The sequence below is a fragment of the Mus caroli genome, chromosome X, assembly GCF_900094665.2.
Source record: "Mus caroli chromosome X, CAROLI_EIJ_v1.1, whole genome shotgun sequence".
Taxonomy (NCBI): domain Eukaryota; kingdom Metazoa; phylum Chordata; class Mammalia; order Rodentia; family Muridae; genus Mus; species Mus caroli.
In genome coordinates, this window is record NC_034589.1 from 140,639,514 (window position 1) to 140,659,097 (window position 19,584).

The 19,584-nt window shown below is 45.2% G+C and overlaps 3 protein-coding genes across 5 annotated transcripts in view; 2 read left to right on the top strand and 1 right to left on the bottom strand.

Moving 5' to 3' along the window:
* Nucleotides 1-579: 579 nt before the first annotated feature.
* Nucleotides 580-3,191, top strand: Hsd17b10 (hydroxysteroid 17-beta dehydrogenase 10). The gene is made up of 6 exons (XM_021153346.2): nucleotides 580-689; nucleotides 1,033-1,197; nucleotides 2,110-2,274; nucleotides 2,402-2,530; nucleotides 2,611-2,719; nucleotides 2,888-3,191. Exons 1-6 carry the CDS (start codon nucleotides 663-665, stop codon nucleotides 3,076-3,078), a joined length of 786 nt encoding a protein of 261 aa, XP_021009005.1. The 5' UTR covers nucleotides 580-662; the 3' UTR covers nucleotides 3,079-3,191.
* A 144-nt stretch (nucleotides 3,192-3,335) lies between these two features.
* On the bottom strand, nucleotides 3,336-15,829 carry Ribc1 (RIB43A domain with coiled-coils 1). Of its 3 annotated transcripts, none has more exons than XM_021153578.1 (8): nucleotides 15,691-15,824; nucleotides 15,309-15,396; nucleotides 8,649-8,765; nucleotides 6,503-6,584; nucleotides 5,972-6,316; nucleotides 4,496-4,614; nucleotides 3,675-4,069; nucleotides 3,336-3,564 (listed from the first exon to the last, which is right to left on the bottom strand). In XM_021153578.1, the coding sequence occupies exons 3-8, from the start codon at nucleotides 8,763-8,765 to the stop codon at nucleotides 3,483-3,485; spliced, it is 1,140 nt and encodes a 379-aa protein (XP_021009237.1). In that variant the 5' UTR covers nucleotides 15,309-15,396; nucleotides 15,691-15,824; the 3' UTR covers nucleotides 3,336-3,482. The 3 variants fall into 3 exon arrangements, with proteins under 3 accessions (XP_021009237.1, XP_029329441.1, XP_029329439.1); XM_029473581.1 differs by having other exon boundaries at nucleotides 3,339-3,564; nucleotides 15,776-15,829; XM_029473579.1 differs by having other exon boundaries at nucleotides 3,339-3,564; nucleotides 15,652-15,795.
* A 127-nt stretch (nucleotides 15,830-15,956) lies between these two features.
* The window catches only part of Smc1a (structural maintenance of chromosomes 1A), a 43,266-nt gene continuing 39,638 nt past the window's right edge, over nucleotides 15,957-19,584 (top strand). Inside the window, exon 1 of the mRNA XM_021153232.1 lies at nucleotides 15,957-16,170. Coding sequence (XP_021008891.1) covers nucleotides 16,062-16,170 — 109 coding nt within the window. The 5' untranslated portion in view covers nucleotides 15,957-16,061. The remainder of the gene's footprint in view (nucleotides 16,171-19,584) is intronic.

Sequence of the window (19,584 nt, forward strand, 5' to 3'; positions counted from 1 at the left end):
CTCTGCTGCCTGTCTGTATTTCAGCATCTTTTCTTCTCAGCTATACATTCTGGAATCTGTAGTTGGGCTGTTTGTAGCTCTATAGTAGAGTACTTGCTTAACAGGTACCTAGGAGTTTGATTTCATCACTGAGAAAAAAAAATCAGCTTCTACGCCCCTTTAGTTGTCTATCCTGTAATTTTATCTTTTCCTAAATGAACCGTGTCCTCTTTGGAAGTATGGACCTTGTATTACACCCTGTATATGCCCAGGACCTGGTACCACATAGGAATCGGTTTCATTTACATTTGAAAGCTTTCCTGAGAAAGGGATTTCAGTTTCTGAAGGGACTCAGTTTTTTTTGCCCTGTCTTTCTCCGGTGGAGCTGTCTGTCTGCCAAAAGATCAGCTAGAGAGCAGGATGAAGGAGTAATGATTTCATGCTGGAGCCGCTAGGTTTTTCTACAAAGGAGATGTTCCTAACCCTGGGATCGAAACTTTTCCCTTTCCAAGGTCTGCGACAGCAGGCCACGCCCCTATCTCCCCCATCCCCCTCTGGGCGGCGACTGCTCCCTGCCCCCGCGACAGCCGCTCCATCTAGTAGGCGGCTCTGCGTCGGCCAATCAGCGAGAGCATGTGCAAAAGGCACTAAAAGCCCTCCTCTCGTGGCGAGGCTTGTGCAAGATGGCTGCGGCAGTTCGGAGCGTGAAGGTAGACTGCTCTGTGCCTCTAACCTTTGTTTTTATGCAGGCTAGGACTGCGCGGGCAGGAACTAGAGAGGAGATATCGGTGCATGGAGAACGCGTGGTTTTGCGGTGGTTGGGCTCAATCGGTGAATAATCAATGTTCAACTACATCTGTGTGTGAGGGGTCACAGAAAAAAACCTTCCTGGGATGAGACACGCCCCCTCCTCCCAGGTTTCCTCGCTGAGGAGAGGAAGCACATTTAGGTCACTGACCGTCCCCGCTTCCTCTTCGCAGAACTCTAGAATTGGCAAATGAAAAGGTGGGGAGTGGTCTGGATAATAGCAGTTTACCTAATACCTCTTCACAGGGCTTGGTCGCGGTAGTAACTGGAGGAGCCTCGGGCCTTGGCCTAGCTACGGCCAAAAGACTGGTGGGACAAGGGGCCACAGCTGTACTTCTGGATGTACCTAACTCAGAGGGTGAAGCCCAAGCCAAGAAGTTAGGCGAAAGCTGCATATTTGCCCCAGCAAATGTGAGTCGTGACTCTCCTCGTTCACGAGGAAACTTGGGGGATTCCTTCCGTAAGAGTAGTGTCTGGGGTCGGTCAGATGGCTTAGTGGTTAAAGGCACAGGATGTCATCCATGACACCCCCGTTTGATCCCTGGGAACCACATGGTATAAGGAAAGATCCAACTCTGACCTCCACACGTGTGCCCTGGCAGGAACATTCCTGCACACACACACACACACACACACACACACACACCCCAGAAGGCGGAGGCGGGGGCGGGGGTGGGGCGGGGAACTCATTTCCACTCATTTCCTTTTAGCTTTTGACCGGTGTCTTGTGTACTGTGAGTGCCCTGCAGTAAGAAAGCTAAAGCCGGGCTCAGCACTATGGGGATGAGAGGATTGGACACACCAGGATTTCCTGGAGAAGATATGTTCAGTTGGAATGCATATCTTGCCCAGACATTTTACATTTATAGAGTTGAAAAACTTCAACTCAGCAGGAAGGGATTTTTTTTTAAAAGCTAGGTCATGTTCCTGTTATTTTCAGAACTGATGGTATTGGAGTACAGCTTGGTGGCAGAGTTCTTGCCTAGCATGTGGGAGGCACCTACCTGGGTTTAGTCATCAGTACTTGCAAAAGAGAAAAAAAACAAAAGTGTTTATAGTGCCCTAATCTGTATCAACTGAGAATAACCTGAGGCATATGAATCAAGAGAATACAGATTGGGAAATGTTTTGCAACACTCTTCTATAGAACCTACCATTTCCCCTTTCATCTTCATTTGTTTTATTACAACTCTTTCTTGCCCCCCCCCCTTTTGCTCACACAGTTCTGTTCCCACCCAAGGTCTGGGTCTGCCCTCCTCTCCAGGTTTAGTGGTGTGTGTATGGTAGGAAAGAAATACCTCTCCTTCATCTCTTCCTGTCTAGGTGACCTCTGAGAAGGAGGTACAAGCAGCTTTGACTCTAGCAAAAGAAAAGTTTGGCCGTATAGATGTGGCTGTCAACTGTGCAGGTATTGCAGTGGCCATTAAGACATACCACCAAAAGAAGAACAAGATCCATACTTTGGAGGACTTCCAGCGGGTTATCAATGTAAGGCCTTGGCAGATCTCCACGGGGAGGATAAGGGGTGTGTGGCAGTGGGTATTCCCAAAGCGTGTAAGGAAACAAAAGGCAGCCTCTGTCCTAGATCCTACATCATGGTTCTACCATCCTCCAGGTGAATCTTATAGGCACTTTCAATGTGATCCGCCTGGTTACTGGGGTGATGGGCCAGAATGAACCAGACCAGGGAGGCCAACGTGGAGTTATCATTAACACTGCCAGTGTGGCTGCCTTTGAGGGCCAGGTATGTGAACGGAGGAGGGAAGCTCTTAGCTGAATGACTTTTGGGGGATCTCCCACATATGTTCTCCACTCTTTTTCCAGGTTGGACAAGCTGCATACTCTGCATCCAAAGGGGGCATAGTGGGCATGACACTGCCCATTGCTCGAGATCTGGCTCCTATAGGCATCCGTGTGGTAACAATTGCTCCAGGTAGACATTTCTCTTTCTTACCTTTTTGCTATACTAGGACTGGGTGGGACCTGTAGGCAGATGAGAGAAGGTGTCCACTCCCTAAATGTAGCAGCTTAGCACTAAAGTGAGGAAGAACCAAGTAACTGAAAAGAAGACTGAACCTCTGATTCTGGTACTCTTATCCAGGTTTGTTTGCCACACCACTGCTTACCACCCTTCCAGAGAAAGTGCAAAACTTCTTGGCCAGCCAGGTACCCTTCCCCAGCCGACTAGGTGACCCCGCTGAATATGCTCATCTGGTACAGACCGTAATCGAGAACCCATTCTTGAATGGAGAGGTCATCCGGCTGGATGGGGCCATTCGAATGCAGCCTTAAAGGGCCAAGGCAGGGGAAACACCGGCTCCTTTTCAGTTTGAAGGAAAGCTAACAGCCACTTTGTAACTCTGCTCCACTCACCCTCGGTGCCTAATAAATTCTCAAACTTCCAAGGTGTGTGCAGTTTTGTGTGCTAGGGGAACTGAGATGGGGAAGAGAGTAGAGTAAAGGCTCTGAGGTTGGATACATGAGAGATCCGGTGTGGAGTGTGAGAGGTGGTATCTCACACCTTTGGTGTACTCTTCTGACACATGGTTGAGTGTAGTGAACGACTTTATTACCTAGAGTAGACAGTGGAGGTTCGGCTTTAGTTCCCTCCTACTGGGTAGAAATTAGAAATAAGGATTTTTTGCATTTTTGTTGACTCCTGGCCACCTGTGAGAAGGAAGGTGACCATCCTGAGCTCAGCGGCTGCTGGTGTTGAACTGTAGGTAATAGTGCGCAGTAGGTTGATTGGTGTAGATGACCGAATTCAGATAATTTTGCCTGTGAAAATACAAAGGCCTCAGGTGATGTGTTTCCCTCTCCCTGGCCCTTGTCATTCCTCCCCACCTCCCCCCGGGGCTTCCTCCCCATTGCTACACCCTAGAACTCACTGAGCTTGCTGTTCCTTAGCTAGCTCCTTGTTGAAGGAGCCCAGTCCTCTTCGGAATTCTGCACACAGTTCCCTCTCCTGTTCTTCCAGCTCCAGAGCTGCTTCAGCCAACCGTTTGTTTTGGCTTCCCCACTCAGCTTCCACTAACTTTTCAGCATGGCGCTGTTCCTTTTTTTCTTGTCGCTGTGTTTCTTGAGTTTTTCTGATGGCAGCTCTCTGCTCTGCAGTCATCCCCTTCCAACAATAGGGCAGGACCCGGTGAGGAGCATTGGCTCTTTGGGCAACTTGAGGATTCTCAGTCAGCAGGTCACTGGTGACTTGTTTCTTGATGTCTGTGAGGTTGGCCTCCTGTTGCTGCTGCTGTTCACGGCGCTGCTGCAGGGCTTGCTTGGCTGCCTAGTAGGGACCCCCAAATGTAAACATTTGGGGGCCCAGCCTCAGGAAACTCTCTTGAAGGGATTGGAAAACTACAGCCCTACTCATCCAAGAGAGAAGAGAAAGACGTAGCATGGATTTTTACTGAGCCTACGGGCACGATGGAGGCAGAATAGCCAGGGAATTTCTCTGCACTTAGGAAAGCCTTATGCTGAGAGATCAGAGATGAAAGGTCAATAGCTGTTCTTAAAGCACCCTATATCTAGGGGTAGGGAGAGAGGGGACTTAGGCTTTAATAGGATCTTAGGTGGAAGGCTTGGGTAGATGAGAATGCTTGCACTGGTTTGAAATGGGATATAAGGAGAAAGATTCCCCAGGACTAAGGTCCCCCAGGACTTTGTTCAGGAATTGGGATGGGCTTAGTACACTGGCTGGTTCAGGACATACCTGGGCTTTGTTGGCATTGGCCATAGCAGTCCTCATAGCTGCTCGACAGGATTCTTCCAGTCTAGCCAGTTCAGCAGCCCGTGTGTCAGCGGCTAGGCGCAGTTGGTCACTGAGCAAAGCTACACAGAGAAATACAGGCAGGGTATTGGACTTGCCTATTCTAGTGCCCATTCATGCAGTAGTTATTTGTTCAACGTACTTTGTGTGTTTATATTTGAATGCCAAAGTTATAGTGATAAGGAAGGAGTACTCCTTGGGGTCAGGGGTGGGCAAAGCTTAGCAAATTGGGTGACAATGAAGCTCTGTCACCATTCAGTGGTATGGTCTTAAGTAAATAATGTCATTTCATTAAGTCTCAGTCATAAGGTTATTTTTTGGGTTCTAAGGATACCACAGAATTAGATACTATCCCAGACAACTCCCTGCCTAGTCCAGTGTAGTGGTGTATGCCAATAATTCCAGCTCTTGGGAGACAGAGGCAGGAAGATCAGAATTTCAAGGTTATCCTTGGTTACATAGCAAGTTAACAATCTTAATACCTTACACACACACACACACACACACACACACACACACACACACTAAACCTCCTTCTCTGGTAGGAGAGACCGATCCAATAATGAGACTACAACCTGGTAAGGCCAATGGCAGAGATGCATATAAGCATATTAAAGGTTTTGGGTGCTGAGGAAATCACATAGTGGTAGGAGTTTGTGCTTAGCATATAGGAAGTCCTAGATTCCATCCCCAGCACCAAAACTGAAGAGATGAAGACAGAGGAGGAGGAGGAGGGTGAAGAGGAGAAGGAAGAAGGGGGAGAGGAGGAGGACAACAACAATAACAACAACTATAAAAGTCAAAGTACAGTGATCAAGAAGAAAATGGCATGTCAGTCATGGCCACAGCATAAGCAAAGCTACTAAATTTCCCCCCCTTCAAGCCACACACTGGCTTCTTTGTTTTTAGGCCCTGTGAGACACTGGTGATTGGAAGGCAAAATGAGTAAAAAGACATGGCTCTTGCCCTGGAAAGGTTTTCTCTAGTGTAAAAGAAAGATGTGGCCAGACTGTATAAGAATAGTTGCTATTCTATGTGATGTAGATTATAATCCCTATTTTAAAATGAAGAAACTGAGCTGTCAAGATGGCATATGCCTGAAACCCCAGTATTCTAGAGGCTGAGGAAGAAGGATTGCTGAGTTCCAGCCCAGACTAGGTTGAATATAAACAGCAAGACCCTGTCTCATGAAATGAAGAAAAGAAGACATACGCAATTATAGAGAGGAACATTCATTTACCCAAAGCAGACAGTAAGTAGAACTGTAAAATGCTTTCCTCAAGGAAGTGCCAAGAAAGAAGTCAGGGAAGTTAGGGCTTGTACAGCCTGACCTTTCTGCCTCAGCTGTATGGGTAAAGTAAGTACCTTCTCACACAGTGCTGTATCCAGACTGGATGAACTCTCTGCTGTGCTACTTACCTGCTCGAGCCTCCTCTTCTCTGGCTGCCTGTTGCTCCTGTAGCTGTTTTTCCAGGTTGTATCTCATCTGTTCCTGCTGCATTCTCATGCGTGAGGCCCTCTCCGGGTCCTCTCCAAGGAAGTACTGCATGCTGGCTGGGCCAAGGTATGCATCATTCTCATAATAAGGGACCCGAAATTCCTGGAATTGGTCTGGATCCCAGAAGTCAAATTCATGTCCATTCTTGTATTGCTGCTGCCTTTGCTCCCGAAAATCCTGTACTCTCTTGGACAGCCGGTATGCTCGTTCTGCCTCTTCTTTCTCTAGCATCTGGGCTACCAGATCATAGTGCGCATGCTTGGTACCTAAGAGTGATTGACAGGGACATGAAGACACCTAGAACAGAGCCCAGTCAACCTCTGCTCCCAAGCCTCTTCCCAAGGTCATCTAGTATGTTTTATCACCCCTCAGAGCCTCAGGCTTTATTTGGAGGCAGAATTGCCCAACTTCAGGCCACTCTTTCTGATTTTGCCGAAGCCTTGAGTATTTACCATAAGCTATATCTTTGTTTCGCTCTATTGCCTCCCGAAACTTTCGTTCCTCCACTTGGTAGTTGAGGGCTTCCACATCCACCTGCATCTCAAAGAAAGGAGCTAAGTTAGAGTAGGGTCTGAGCATGTATATTGAATGCCCTAAAGGATGCTGTTTAGGAATGATCCTCTTCAGAGTCACCCTGTAACTCTTCAGGACCTACTGGATACAATTCTAACCCCTGAACGAAGCCTGTAAACACCTCTGTGGTCTAGCCACTGCTTCTCTGCCTTTATCTCTTTGTTCCCCTTTCCCTGCCTCCTCTCACAGTAGTGTAAGGAACTGTACTTCTAGTTCTCTGCGCATCTTAAGCTGTTTCAAACCCACAGCCTTTGCTCCAACTGGTTCCTCCCCTTGGAACAGTCTTTCATTCCACCCTTTCCCATATTTCAGTTTACCCTTCAAGACTTGCTCAGGAAACTTCTACCCTCATAATCTAGGGTCCACTGGCCATATTGTATTGATGTTAGCCTCACTATTATCTCCTCTACTAGGCTGTGAGCTGTTTGGGGGGAAGAAGCTAGGCCTTAGCTATCATGTATTCCCCACTGCCTACCATAATGCTTGGTCCAGGGTAGGTTCTGAGGAAATTCTTGCAACCAGAATCTCAGACTACTCAAACTTCAGTTTGCTCGTGGTCAGGTAATAAGCTCTGATTTTTTTTCAAAGTTGATATCTCAGTGCTTTATTTGGTCTCATTTTCCAGAGGAGGAAAAGATAGGTTATGTACCAAAAGCCATACATATATAATAGCAGACTGGCCTTTGAACACAAGTATGGTGTCTTTCCTAGATCCTTTTCCTACCCACCCACTCAGCAATTGTTTGTTTGTTTCTTTTCTTTTCTTTTCTTTTTTTTTTTTTCGGTTTTTTGAGACAGGGTTTTTCTGTTGTAGCCCTGGCTGTCCTGGAACTCACTCTGTAGACCAGGCTGGCCTCGAACTCAGAGATCCGCCTGCCTCTAACTTCCAAGTGCTGGGATTAAAGGTGTGCGCCACCACTGCATGCCTGGCAATTGTTTGTTTCTCTTTTTTCTTTTTCTTTCTTTCTTTTTTTTTTTTTTTTTTTTTTTGCCTTTAATCCTAGCACTTGGGAGGCAGAGACAGGTGGATTTCTGAGTTCAAGGCGGTCAGCCTGGTCTACAATTGTTTGTTTCTTAAAGCTATCAGTATTTTCCTTTTCATTATAATTCACTGAAAATATTTCAAAATAGTTTAAAAGGAAATACAGTTTAGTGAAAAAGAAACATTCCATCAGTCCCTATCCCTCACTTTGGTTCACAGTTGTGAAGGTTAATATTGACAACATGGTCTGGTAAGATGGTTTCTTGGGTAAAGTTCAGGCCTGACAACCAAGTTGGGTATCAGAGAGCCATATGGTAGTTGGAAGCTATCTTTTGCCCTATATAGTCATATATGCATACACTGTGGTCCCATATGCCCCTCCCAAATAAATAAAAAGATATATAAAATATTGTCGGCTTGGAAGCATCCAGAATCATTTAGGAGAGAAACCTTTGGACATGTCTATTTTAAGTGGGCAAACCTGCCCTAATTGTGGGCAGTACCATACCATGGACTAGTGTCCTGGACTGAATAGAAAGGAGAAAGTGAGTTGATCTCTGCTTGCTAACTGTGGGCGCAAATTGACCAGCCACCTCCAGCCCTTTTCCTCCAATAATGGACTATATGCTTAAACTGAACCAAAACAAACCCTCCCTTCCCAGTGTTTGTCAGGTATTTTATCACAGTAATAAGAAAAGCAACTAATATAACAATGTCGTATTTAGCCTTGCAGAAATACCCTAGCTTTATGTAGTATCAAATTTTCTTTACACCCTATTATGGCTCCACATTATTTCTTAAGAACCAGCTATAGTCCAAGAACTGACCAGAGGAGAGCTAGCTGTCACCCCATCATCTCTCTTCACTGTCCTGCCTCTCTTCCTAAGCCCTGTCCAGGCATATGAGATTGGTCCTCCAGCTCCTGCCTTTCCAGTTCTAGGGCATGCTTGAGTCCAGAAGGGTTATAATGCATTGCTACATTCCTTTCAAGGCATAAGGGGCAAGTAATCCCAGCCTTGTAAAGTTACCCATTACTCACTCACCCCCATGACTCGGTTCCGCACATTGAAGAATCGGCTTTGGCGTTCCTTTTCACGATTTCTTCTAGCTTCAATGGCTGCCAGCTCCTTGGGATCTGATACAAGGTCTAATTTATACATCTGGAGCAACGAGAGGTAGAATGGCTCTTTAATGCTGACATTGTCCTTGACTATACCATACCTTCATTTCTTTCTCTAACATCTCACTAGCTATGATCCTGGTTTTACTTTCTGATGTTTTATATCTTGATTTTACTTTATGACCTTTCATTATCTGTGTCTTCAATCTCTGCTGTCATCACACTAAGTCAAGCTTCGGTCTAACGTCAGACAATATTCCCGGAATCCCTGATGGCCTTTGTTAATCCATGTTAAAATTCTCTGAAAGCAAGTCTCACTATTGCACTCCTTAAGTTAAAGTGTTTGTGAGCAGAGTATAACAGACTGCAGAACACTCACCCCTAAATGGGACCTCTATATCACACCCCCTCTTCAAGTCTCAGTAATCATTGTACAAGGGGTGGAAAGACTTAAGAGTCAGGGGTGGTGGGTGAATTCAGAAAAATAGTGTCTTCTGCACATACCAGGGGAAGCTGCATGTCTGAATTCACAGAGATTTTGTTAGCATGCATAAACCTGTGTAAGCTCGAGCCAGACTATCCCAGCATGCAAAACGGAAGGGGGTATGAGCCCCCAGCCCTAGTGAAAGAGCTGTTGGCAACAGACAGCTGCTGGGAGGGGAGAACCTACTCTTTTTATTTATTTGTTTGTTTGTTTCTTTCTTTCTTTAAGACAAGGTTTCTCTGTGTAGCCCTGCTGTCCTGGAACTCACTCTGTAGACCCAGAAGGCTGGCAATGAATTCAGAGTTTGCCTGCCTTTGCCTGGATTAAAGGTGTGTACTAGGCTCTGCAAGCCCACTCTTGAGTTGACCAGGTTCCAGCAGAAGGCCACAAATCAATATGTTGTCAGCACAAATTAGACTTGATGGGTGAAAAAAATTAAGAGCATAGAAAGTTGGGTGGGCAGGGAAAGGGGGCTGCGTCTGAGAAGAGTTGGAAACAGGGTGACAATGATCAAAACACAAAGAACGAAGAAAATCAAAATCAAAATCTTCATAAACAACTTTAAAGTAAATGTCTTCCAAGTGTTTAAAAGACCAGAAAACTTTAAAAATGTTATTCATGGATCCTTATGTATATAGTAGATAAATATTACAGAAAGAACAATAGATTTTGCATTGTGGGGAGTAGTTTGAAAAGAGACAAGACACCCCAGTGGGACCAATAATTTCTATATGTTGAGGGTTTTTTTTTTTTTCTGACAGGATTTCACTGTATCACCCAGGGTTGTTTGAAGTTGTAATACTTTACCAGTCTTTAAGGACTAAGATTACACCTATCTTAACTTGGGGAGTTGGTTTGTTGGTTTCTGTTTTATCAGGCTTCCAAACTTAGATATGGGCTACATATTGTTCCTTGTTTATGTCAACTATTTCAGCTACAAAATGGTTAGTGGAAGTTATAGCTATAGAAAGAAGTGGAGAATGTCAAGAGAGGCCAGTGTGCCTGGAGTACTATAACCAAGAGATAGTGGCATGAGACAAATTGAAAAGGTGTGTAAGGACTGGCTCTTCGAAGCCTATAGTAATGGGCCTGGAGTGTGGTAAAGTGTAAAGTGCTTGCTAGCATCCATGAAGCCCTGGGTGTAATCCACAGTACCATGTAAACCTGAATCGAGTAGTGCATGCCTATAATCTCAGTACTTGGGGGAGGTGGAGGCAGGAAGATCACAAGTTCAAGGTCCTCTTCAACTACAGAGTAAGAACCAGTCTCAAGAAAAGTGTATCAAGGGCAGGTGAAATGGCTCAGTGGGTAAAGGTACTTGTTAACAAGCCTGATGATCTGAGTTTGTTCCCTGGTCCCACATGATAGAAAGAGAACCAACTCCTACAAGTTGTCCTCTGACTTCCACATGTACATACCCATGCCCCCCCCCACTAACTAAAATGTAATAAGTTTGCTTTTAAACCGTCTCCAAAAAAGACCCTGGTATGAGTTTGAATTTCAATGTAATGAGAGGTTAGTGGAGGATTTCAAGGAGGTAAGACTAGAGAAATATAAGGTTTATGTTTGTAACCTGCTCCCCCCAACATGTCAAAACTGGGCTTCCCAAAATATGAATGCATATGGGGCTGATTATCTTACTAGATAATAAGTAATAAAATAAAGGGAAAATAGTATTTCAGAAAAGAAAGCTGCTTGTTTGTGTGATGAATGGGCAATAGGAAACAATGTGCAGGAAGCTAGAAGGCCAATGTGGAGACCACTTAAGTTAACCAAAAAAATAAGGATAGTGGCTTTGAGTAGGGCTCTTTTAAAGGCGGTGGACAGGAGAAATGGCTCATCATTAAAGCTTAGACTCACACCTAAACGCCCCCCTCCACACACAAAAAGAATGAGGTGAGGCTGTGTTAAAGACTGTTTCCAGGGCTGGGGGTAATGGCTCAGTGGGTAAGTGCTTGCTAGCAAGCCTGAGGATCTGAGTTCAGATCCCTAGTCCACTGAGACCCATTTTGGTATTCTGCTTTCCAGAGCTGTATGAAAGCAAGTTTTTATTGGTTTATTAAGTTTGGGATTTTTTTATTATGATATGAAACTAATATAGCTTCTCAGCCAGTATTTATTGCAAGATGAACTTAGCTTATCTATAGCCATCAGCCCTCTGTAACTATTGAATAGTCAAGTGAGATACAATGGGGTGAAATAAAATACAATATTCAAATCACACAGGGGTCAGGGAGATGGCTTAGTGGGGAAAGGTGCTTGCCACCAGGCCTGGTGAGTTCCATCCCTTGGATGCACATGATAGAAGGAGAGAACCTTTGTTCCACATGGTGAAAGAGAACTGACCCTTGTAAGTTCTCTGACTGCTACACACACACACTCACGTAATAAAAACAAAAAAAAAAAAACCTAAAACAGTGGTGGTAACCTCTGTGTGTGCACGCATATACACTTACACCGCAGTGTACTTGTGGAGGTCTTGCAAAAGTTAGCTTTCTCCTTCCACTATGTGGAATCCAGTAATCAAACTCAAGTCAGGCCTGGCTGCAAATGCCTTTACCTGATAAGCCATCTTATCAGTCCATAATTACTGACTTCAATAGATTTTCCTTTATTGTTAATGAGATCTCACACCTTTTCACGTGGTCAACCGTTTTGTTTATTGCTTTGTGTAATGCCTACTCATCTTGTGTTCATTTTAGGGATGTTTTGTATACAAAATGTTTACTTTTCACAGATATATTAAATAAAGTTATACATATCTGTTGGGTACTTTGTTTCAATGCATACATATTTTATGTAGCATTCAAATTAGGGTAAATCTATCTCCTTAAACATTTTTATTTTTTTTTCCAAGACAGGGTTCCTGTCTGTAGTCCTAGAGCTTTCTCTGTAGACCAGGCTAGCCTTGAACCCAGAGATTTGTCTGCGTCTGCCTCCAGTGCTGGGATTAAATGTGTGCTCCATCATGGCCCAGTAAGTGTTCCTATCCACTGAGCCCTCTTCTAGCCCTCATTTCACATCCTAATGATGAATTTTGGTAAACTTAAATTTAGTCATATGTGCCCATCTTTTTCTTTGAAAGAAGCGTTTCTAGTAATTGAAGAAATTTCTTAAAAGGTATGATGGCTCAAACCCATAATCCCAGCAGTTGGGAGGCTGATGTAGGAGGACTTAAAAATTGGAGGCCAATTTTGACTAAATAGTAAGTTACAGGCCATCATGTTTCAAAAAAATCATGGGTGTTCCCAGAAAAAAATGAATTATTAAATAAAAATCTCAATGCTAAGTTATTGGTAAGGGAGGTTCCCAGAGGAGCCTAACACATAGGCTACTGCTGCTTTCTCTTGGTTGTTCACCATAATTAGATGCTAAGAGCCTAGTGCTAACAACATCACACACTTAGCTGCTGAGAATAGAGAAATCTGGGACTAACAAGGCAATTTCACCCATGCTGACAAGCTTTCAGAGTTCCAGGTGCAAGTCAAGTCACTAGGGTAGAAAAGACATCTTACCCAGCAGTGGACCCTGCATGCTATAATACCAACCTTCCAGGTAAGATGTGCCCACTGGTGTATTAATGGCATGACTATTATAGGGTGTAACCAACCACTCTCTGATTAGATTTGAGACCTGGTTCTGGTCCACAAAAGGGAATTCATGCCTGCTACTATAAATCTGGTCAAACGTCCATGTCTGGGCAGGTCATAGGCCCTAGGGGGAGAACCTACTAGCACTGTTTTTCTAAATGGTCATTTCTGTCAACCTGCCCTCTAAATATCTGTATTTATATTCATAGTTTAGTGCTGCTCTCCAAGGAGCTTCTTTTTTCTCTAGGTAAGTTTATGCAGAAACTCACAACGCTCAAACTGTTGAGAATAAGTGACTAGAATGAGTGCTTAGCCCTAAATGAGATGTGTATCACCACTACTCCAAAGTTTAGGGTCCGTTATGCTACAAGGACTGGACAGAATGGAAAGAGCTGGAGGATGGAGAGCAGTACTGGGAAATGCTGTCTTTTAGACACAACAGAGCTATGCACTCGTGAATTCACAGCAGCAGTGGTCACCTGCAAGAGACCTGTACAAGACCTGTAAAAGAGCAAGCCAGTGAACCTTCCAGCATGGATGGGTGAGGAGCTCATGAGGCTCCTTTCCAGTTGCAGAGCTATTAGAAGTAGAATTGCTGAGGAATTGTCAATTTTCTTGCAGGCGCATAGTATGCACATGTGGGTAGGACCAAGTGGACTCTGAATCACAAAAATGTGTGGGATACGATGGGGCTTTAGAGGACAGATGTTGATATGAGGGTGGATATGACCCATATTCATTGGTACATATATGAAAGTATATAATAAAAATAAAAAACTGGCCAGGTGTGGTGGCACACGCCTTTAATCCCAGCACTTGGGAGGCAGAGGCAGGTGAATCTCTTGAGTTTGAGGCCAGTCTGGTTTACAAAGTGAGTTCCAGGACAGTTAGGACAATGCAGAGACCCTGCTTCCCCCCCCTGAAAAAAGAATAAAAATATTAAAACCAAACCAACCAAACTACAACAAACAGTAAAACAACCTCTCCATATTCTAAATTTATAAAGATACTCTCCTATATATTCCACAATTCCTAAAGATTTGCCTTTATCATTTGTTTTGAATCCATTTGAAACTGGATTTTGTATATATTTAGAGATAGGGCTCCAATTTAATTTTCTCCCAAGCTACATTTAATCTTTGAAAATTAAATAGTAACTTTTAAAAATGTATGTGAGATTTCTGGCCTCTGATGATTTTATTCCCTCATGTTGCCTGTGACTAGTTTCCCAAAAGAGCTTCATTCTGGCTTCCATATCAGATTCTATCAACTGAGCTTTCTCACCTCCCTAGACTCTTTAGGATTCTTCCCAGCTTTTAGACATTATTTAAAAATAGTTACAGGAATAGGACTAGAGAGATGGCATGGTGGTTAAGAATACTTCCAGTTCTTTCAGAGTTCTTTGAGTACTTGTGTTAGGTGGCTCACAACTACCTGTAACTCCAGCTCCAAGGGATCTGATGCCTAATGTCTGTGGCTTGTGCACACATTTGATCATGCTTGCACTTGCACACAGTTACAAAGCCGGGCAGTGGTGGCACACACTTCTGATCCCAGCACTTGGGAAGCAGAGGCAGGTGGATCTCTGAGTTCGAGGCCAGCCTGGTCTACAGAGTTCCAGGACAGTCAGAGCTAGATGGAGAAACTTTTGAAAAAATAAAAAATAAAAGGAGATACCCAGGAATAGCTGTGGAAACCACCAGACTCTTTCCATATCTAACTGAAAATGGCACTAACCCCGGCCTATAAAGACAATCTGTTGTCACAATAGGGGGATGATTCAGTAGACATCCTGGACTGCTAAGATCATGACTATAAGGCGATAGAAGGGGAATGAAAGGATGAAGAAAAAGGGGCTGGAAAAGAAATGGAGAAGGGCAGGGTATAAAGGAGAGAGAGAGGGATAGAGAGAGGAGAGAGGAAGAGAGGAGAGAAAGAGGGAGGGAGGAGAGAGAGGAAAGAGGGAGGGAGGAGAGAGAGGGAGAGGGAAGGAGGGGAGAGAGAGAGGAGGGAGAGGGAGAGAGAGAGGGGAGGGGAGGGGAGGGGGAGAGGGAGAGAGAGGGGGGGAGAGAGAGGAGAAAGGGAGAGAAAGGGAGGGAGAGAGGAGAGAAAGAGGGAGGGAGGGAGGGAGGGAGGGAGGGAGGGAGAGGGAGAGAGAGAGAGAGGTGAAGCAGTGGAAATGGGGGAAACTTGATGTAACAGAGGGAAAAGGACAGAGCTGGAGCGAAAGAGGGAGGGAGGAGGAGAGAGAGAGGGAGAGGGAAGGAGGGGAGAGAGAGGGGAGGGGAGGAGAGGGGGAGGGGGAGGGGGAGAGGGAGAGAGAGAGGAGAGGGGGAGAGAGAAGAGAGGAAGAGAAAGGGAGGGAGAGAGGAGAGAACGAGGGAGGGAGGAGAGAAAGAGACAGAGGGGAAGCGGTGGAAATGGGGGAAACTTGATGTAACAGGGAGGGAAAAGGACAGAGCTGGAGCACTGGCTTAAGGACCCGGACTTCTAGTGTCACACAAGATACCTTTCTCAGTACAGAATTCCAGTTTTGAAGCTTGAAAATGGATTGGACCCAAGTTGACTCTTGGATTTACAACGGCAGTCTTTAAATTCTGCTTGGAGAAATAAGAGAGAAGCAGACGATAGGGGCAGTATTTCAGAACACAGCCTTTCCCAACTTGTATCTCTGTTTTCTAGGGGATACTCTCATCGTCCTCACACTCTAAGCTCACCTCACCTAAGTCCTCCCTTTGATCCCTCTTGCATCCCAAACTGCCCACCCTTCGGAGGGCGCCTTCCCATTCCCGACTGAATCCTTGGCTGAAGCGCTTCTCCTCGTCTCCCCCCTTGCTGGCTAGACTACAAACCCCAGCCGAGCTTCTGCCTCCCACTCGCTCTGGCAGAACCTTGAAGTGACTTCTTTCCCAGCAAGCGTGAGCTCAGATCCCGCCTGCCTGCTCTGATTTCCCCCGAAGTGATCAGAGCACTAACGCTTCCCCGTCCTAGTTGGCGGCCACTTCAACAGTTGCTGGGTAACTACGTAGAGGGGCGGGGCCTAAGCGCCCAGCGCGTGCTCCAGCCCGGCAACAATTCAACAAAAGCGCTATTTCAGGCGGAAGTGACCGTTTCTGGTCCCGGAAACAGGAAATCGTGATTGGCTTGGACTTATTATCGCGAGGCTTACTGTACACCCGGCTTGCACTGCGCTATTTCCCGCGCGGGCTAACCTCGGTTTCCAGGAGTAAGGCGCGGCCTTTCCTACGCCGGTGCCGCTGTCATGGGTTTCCTGAAACTGATTGAGATCGAGAACTTTAAATCGTACAAGGGTCGACAGATTATCGGACCATTTCAGAGGTTCACCGCCATCATTGGACCCAATGGCTCTGGTGAGATTAAAACCGGCTGTGGCCCTGCGCGTGTCCCGGTCCGGTTCCCCCTGCTTGTCTGCAAAGTAGTACAACCTACCCCCCATGCAACCTGAGACATCGTAAACCCTAAAATGTTCCTTGATCCTCTTGGTGGGGCTTGGACCTGAACTTGCTTTCCCTTTTGGCATACACTGAATTCGAGCCTCTTCCCAACTGTCAGTTGGCGGAGATCGGCACAGACCCCTCTGGCCCGAATGGTATGGGCCGAACCACGCGTCGCCCCGCCCACTACCCCTCCCGCCAAAAGAGGCGTTCCCGAAATTTGCTGCCAGTTGTTTGGCCTGCGGCTTCCTTCCGGTCTGCTTTGTTCCACCTTCCTAATCTTGTTTGACACCTCTGGGAAAATTTGGGAACCGTAACTCTGCTTTGGCGTCCAATCCCAAGCTGTGTACTTTGTGCTCTATTCAGCCCTCCCCGCACCTCCCGGTGGAACGCTCCACTCCGATTCCTTTTTTTCCCCCTCCTCTCTGCTGTGGCACTTTTGAATTTCTGACCCAGCGTTCCGCTCAGCAGTGTGGGATTGCGACGACCCCCACCCCTCCGCATGCCCCCCACACGCCTAAGAGATTGTTGCTTTGATTTGCCCTTTTCCTACCAGGAAACCGTAAATAAGCCTGAATTTGTTCGCTTGCCAAATTGGTGGAGGGTTTTGGGTTTTATCAGTTAAGTTTATGCGGGGAGAGCAAATCCGAGATCCGGGGAAAGGAGAAGCAGCAAAGTACAAAATAAGATAACACTTAGGCTGTTATAAGTGTTTTGTAGAAAAGGGGTTAGGCTGATAAGTTAGAGTGACTTTGGTAGTAAGTAACCCTACTTTTTCATACTTAAGCCTACTATTTCATATCTTAGTTTTTGCTGTATAGCTCGTGATTTCCTCTCACCCATCTCTAGAAGTGTTCGTTATGAATCTTTGCTGTGTTCCTCCACTCCAGAGATATTCTAGTTTACTCATTTTCTAGCCTGCTAGGCCACCCTTACCTTGAAGTAGCTCAAGTACCTTCACTGTGGACTCTTGCTTGCGGTTTTGTTCTCTGTCTAGAGCATTGTTTCCTAACACTAGCTTGTTAGCCACACACTTTCTCTGTGCGGTTGGTCCTGTGCATTGTAGAATTTTTAGCTGTATTCCTGGCTTCTGTCCACTAAATGACAGCACCTCCACTCCCCTGAAATGCCCATCAAAAATGTGTTCGGACAATGTCAGAGTTTGGAGTGCGGGTGGGGGTGGTAATGACGGGTTACTTACTTCCCCTACTATGGTTTAAGAACCACTGGCCTAGAGGGTTGATGCTTTGAGTTCCACTAAATTTCTTAGGATTTTGGTGTTGTGACTCTTGTAGAAAATGCTTGGTTGTACCACTTGTTGAAATCCAGTTCTCTCAGCATTGTTAGAATGAAAAATCCAGCTGTTTGGAACAGGCCTGGGTTCTTACCTCTCTGTTTTTTTTTTTTTTTTGGGGGGGGGTGGTGTTTCCAGACAGGGCTTCTCTGTGTAGTCTTGACTGTTCTGGAACTTCCTCTGTAGACCAAGGTGGCCTCCATCCCACAGGATCCACTTGCCTCTGCCTCCCTAGTGCTGGGATTAAAGGTGTGTGCCACCACTGTCCCACCTTTTGTTTGTTTGTTTGTTTTTGGAGATAATTTCCTATGGCCTCAAACTCTTAAATCCTCTTGCCCCTACCTCCCAAGTGCTAGATTTATAGCTGTGTTTTACCACACCTGCTTTCTGCCTCTGCATACCCTTCAAAGCTTGGCACCATGAAGCATTTTTTGATCTCTGATTCCCACTTCGTAAATTTATTTTTGGTCACACATTTATGGTACATTTTTTTTCATCTTCATCACTAGTGCATGAGTCTTCTCAAGATGCCATTCCTTGAGATGTTTTATTGGTATATAGTTATAGTTAGCATTTGCATTAGAAAAATGTTTCCAACACTTAATGACTATAGAAAAAGAGGCTTGTAGTTGTGAGATGTGATCCTTGAAAATCAAGGGAGAAGCCCAAAGATGGGAAATTGGTGGTTACAAGACTAGTTCCAGTTTATGTGATTTACTAGTTCTGCTGCAGCTAGAGAGAGAGTTGACTCCAGATTGAATACTGATAGATGTGCCACTTATTGAGCACCAAGTAGATCTTGGTTTTTGTTGTTCGTTTGTTTTTAAGATAGGATCTCATATCCCAGCCTGGTTTCAAATCTGACTTTCTGATCTTCCTGCCTCCATCTTCAGAGTGCTGGAATTACAAGTGTGTACTTCCACACCTGATTTACTTGAGAGTTTGGGTTTGAGCTGAAGGTCTTGTGCATGCCTGGTAAGCACACACTCAGCTGGGTCAAGTCCCCAGACCCACAAGGTTTATTTTTTTAAGGTTTTAACAAACGAGTAGCAGAATGAAGGACAGTGGGCTTGAAGCCTGATGATCCACGGAGACTGTTTTGTCATCCTGTCAGTTGAAGTAAAGGACTCGCTGACAGTTTTAACTTAAGGAATGACTAGGTTTGTTCCGCTTTAAAGCAGAGGAAATACCTGTTTCCTAAGGCTTTTGGATAAGCTAAATTGGGTAATTAATGTGAACCTGACTCACAAACTTGCATGAATCATGTGAGGCAGTATTCTTAAGAAGGTAGCTGATTATGCATTGGTATTTTAGCAAGTATTAAAGAGCCCAGGGTGCTGTCAGACAAAAGAGAAGGCTGAGGATATAGCTTTGTCTGTAAGGTGCTTGCCACATGGGCATGAAGACCTGAGTTCGGATATTCAGCGCCCACTTTAAAAGCTGGGTGTGGTGGTATATACCCATAACCCAGCACTGAGGAGGTGGACACAGGAGGATGCCTGGGGCTTGCTGATTAGTCAATGTAGTCAAGTTGGTGAGCTTCCAGGCCAACAGATCCTGTCTCAAAAAGAAGGTGGGCAGTTATCAAAGCAAGATACTCAGCATCAATCTCACAAAGAAGCTGCCTATATTAAAAATAGTATGCCAGTGCTATAATCTTGATAACAAATGTTAAAAGTTCGAGAATTGGTACTTGCTAGTTGTGATGGTACTAGTGTGGCTGATGGAAGAAGATTGCTATGAATTCTAGGCCAACCTGGACAGCATAATGAGGACCAGAGCTGCATAGCAGAAAAAATCAAAACCTTAGTACTGGTTTTGTTACTCAGTTTGTTTTCTTGTTAAATTTCTTCTTTTTTTTTTTTTGCGGGATGTGGGGTTGGTTTTTCAAGACAGGGTTTCTCTGTAGCCCTGGCTGTCCTGGAACTCACTTTGTAGGCCAGGCTGGCCTCGAACTCAGAAATCCACCTGCCTCTGCCTCCCAAGTGCTGGGATTAAAGGCGTGCGCCACCACACCAGGTACTTGTTAAATTTCT

Excerpts from the sequence above, each read along its gene's own strand:
- Ribc1 (XM_021153578.1), bottom strand. The coding sequence starts at position 8,765 with ATGTATAAATTAGACCTTGTATCAGATCCCAAGGAGCTGGCAGCCATT. Across the intron at positions 6,317-6,502 it reads AAACAAAGATATAGCTTATG|GTACCAAGCATGCGCACTAT; the intron begins GTAAATACTCAA and ends AATCACTCTTAG. Across the intron at positions 4,615-5,971 it reads AGAAGAGGAGGCTCGAGCAG|CTTTGCTCAGTGACCAACTG; the intron begins GTAAGTAGCACA and ends TTCTCTGTGTAG.
- Hsd17b10 (XM_021153346.2), top strand. The coding sequence starts at position 663 with ATGGCTGCGGCAGTTCGGAGCGTGAAG. Across the intron at positions 690-1,032 it reads CGGCAGTTCGGAGCGTGAAG|GGCTTGGTCGCGGTAGTAAC; the intron begins GTAGACTGCTCT and ends ACCTCTTCACAG. Across the intron at positions 2,275-2,401 it reads ACTTCCAGCGGGTTATCAAT|GTGAATCTTATAGGCACTTT; the intron begins GTAAGGCCTTGG and ends ACCATCCTCCAG.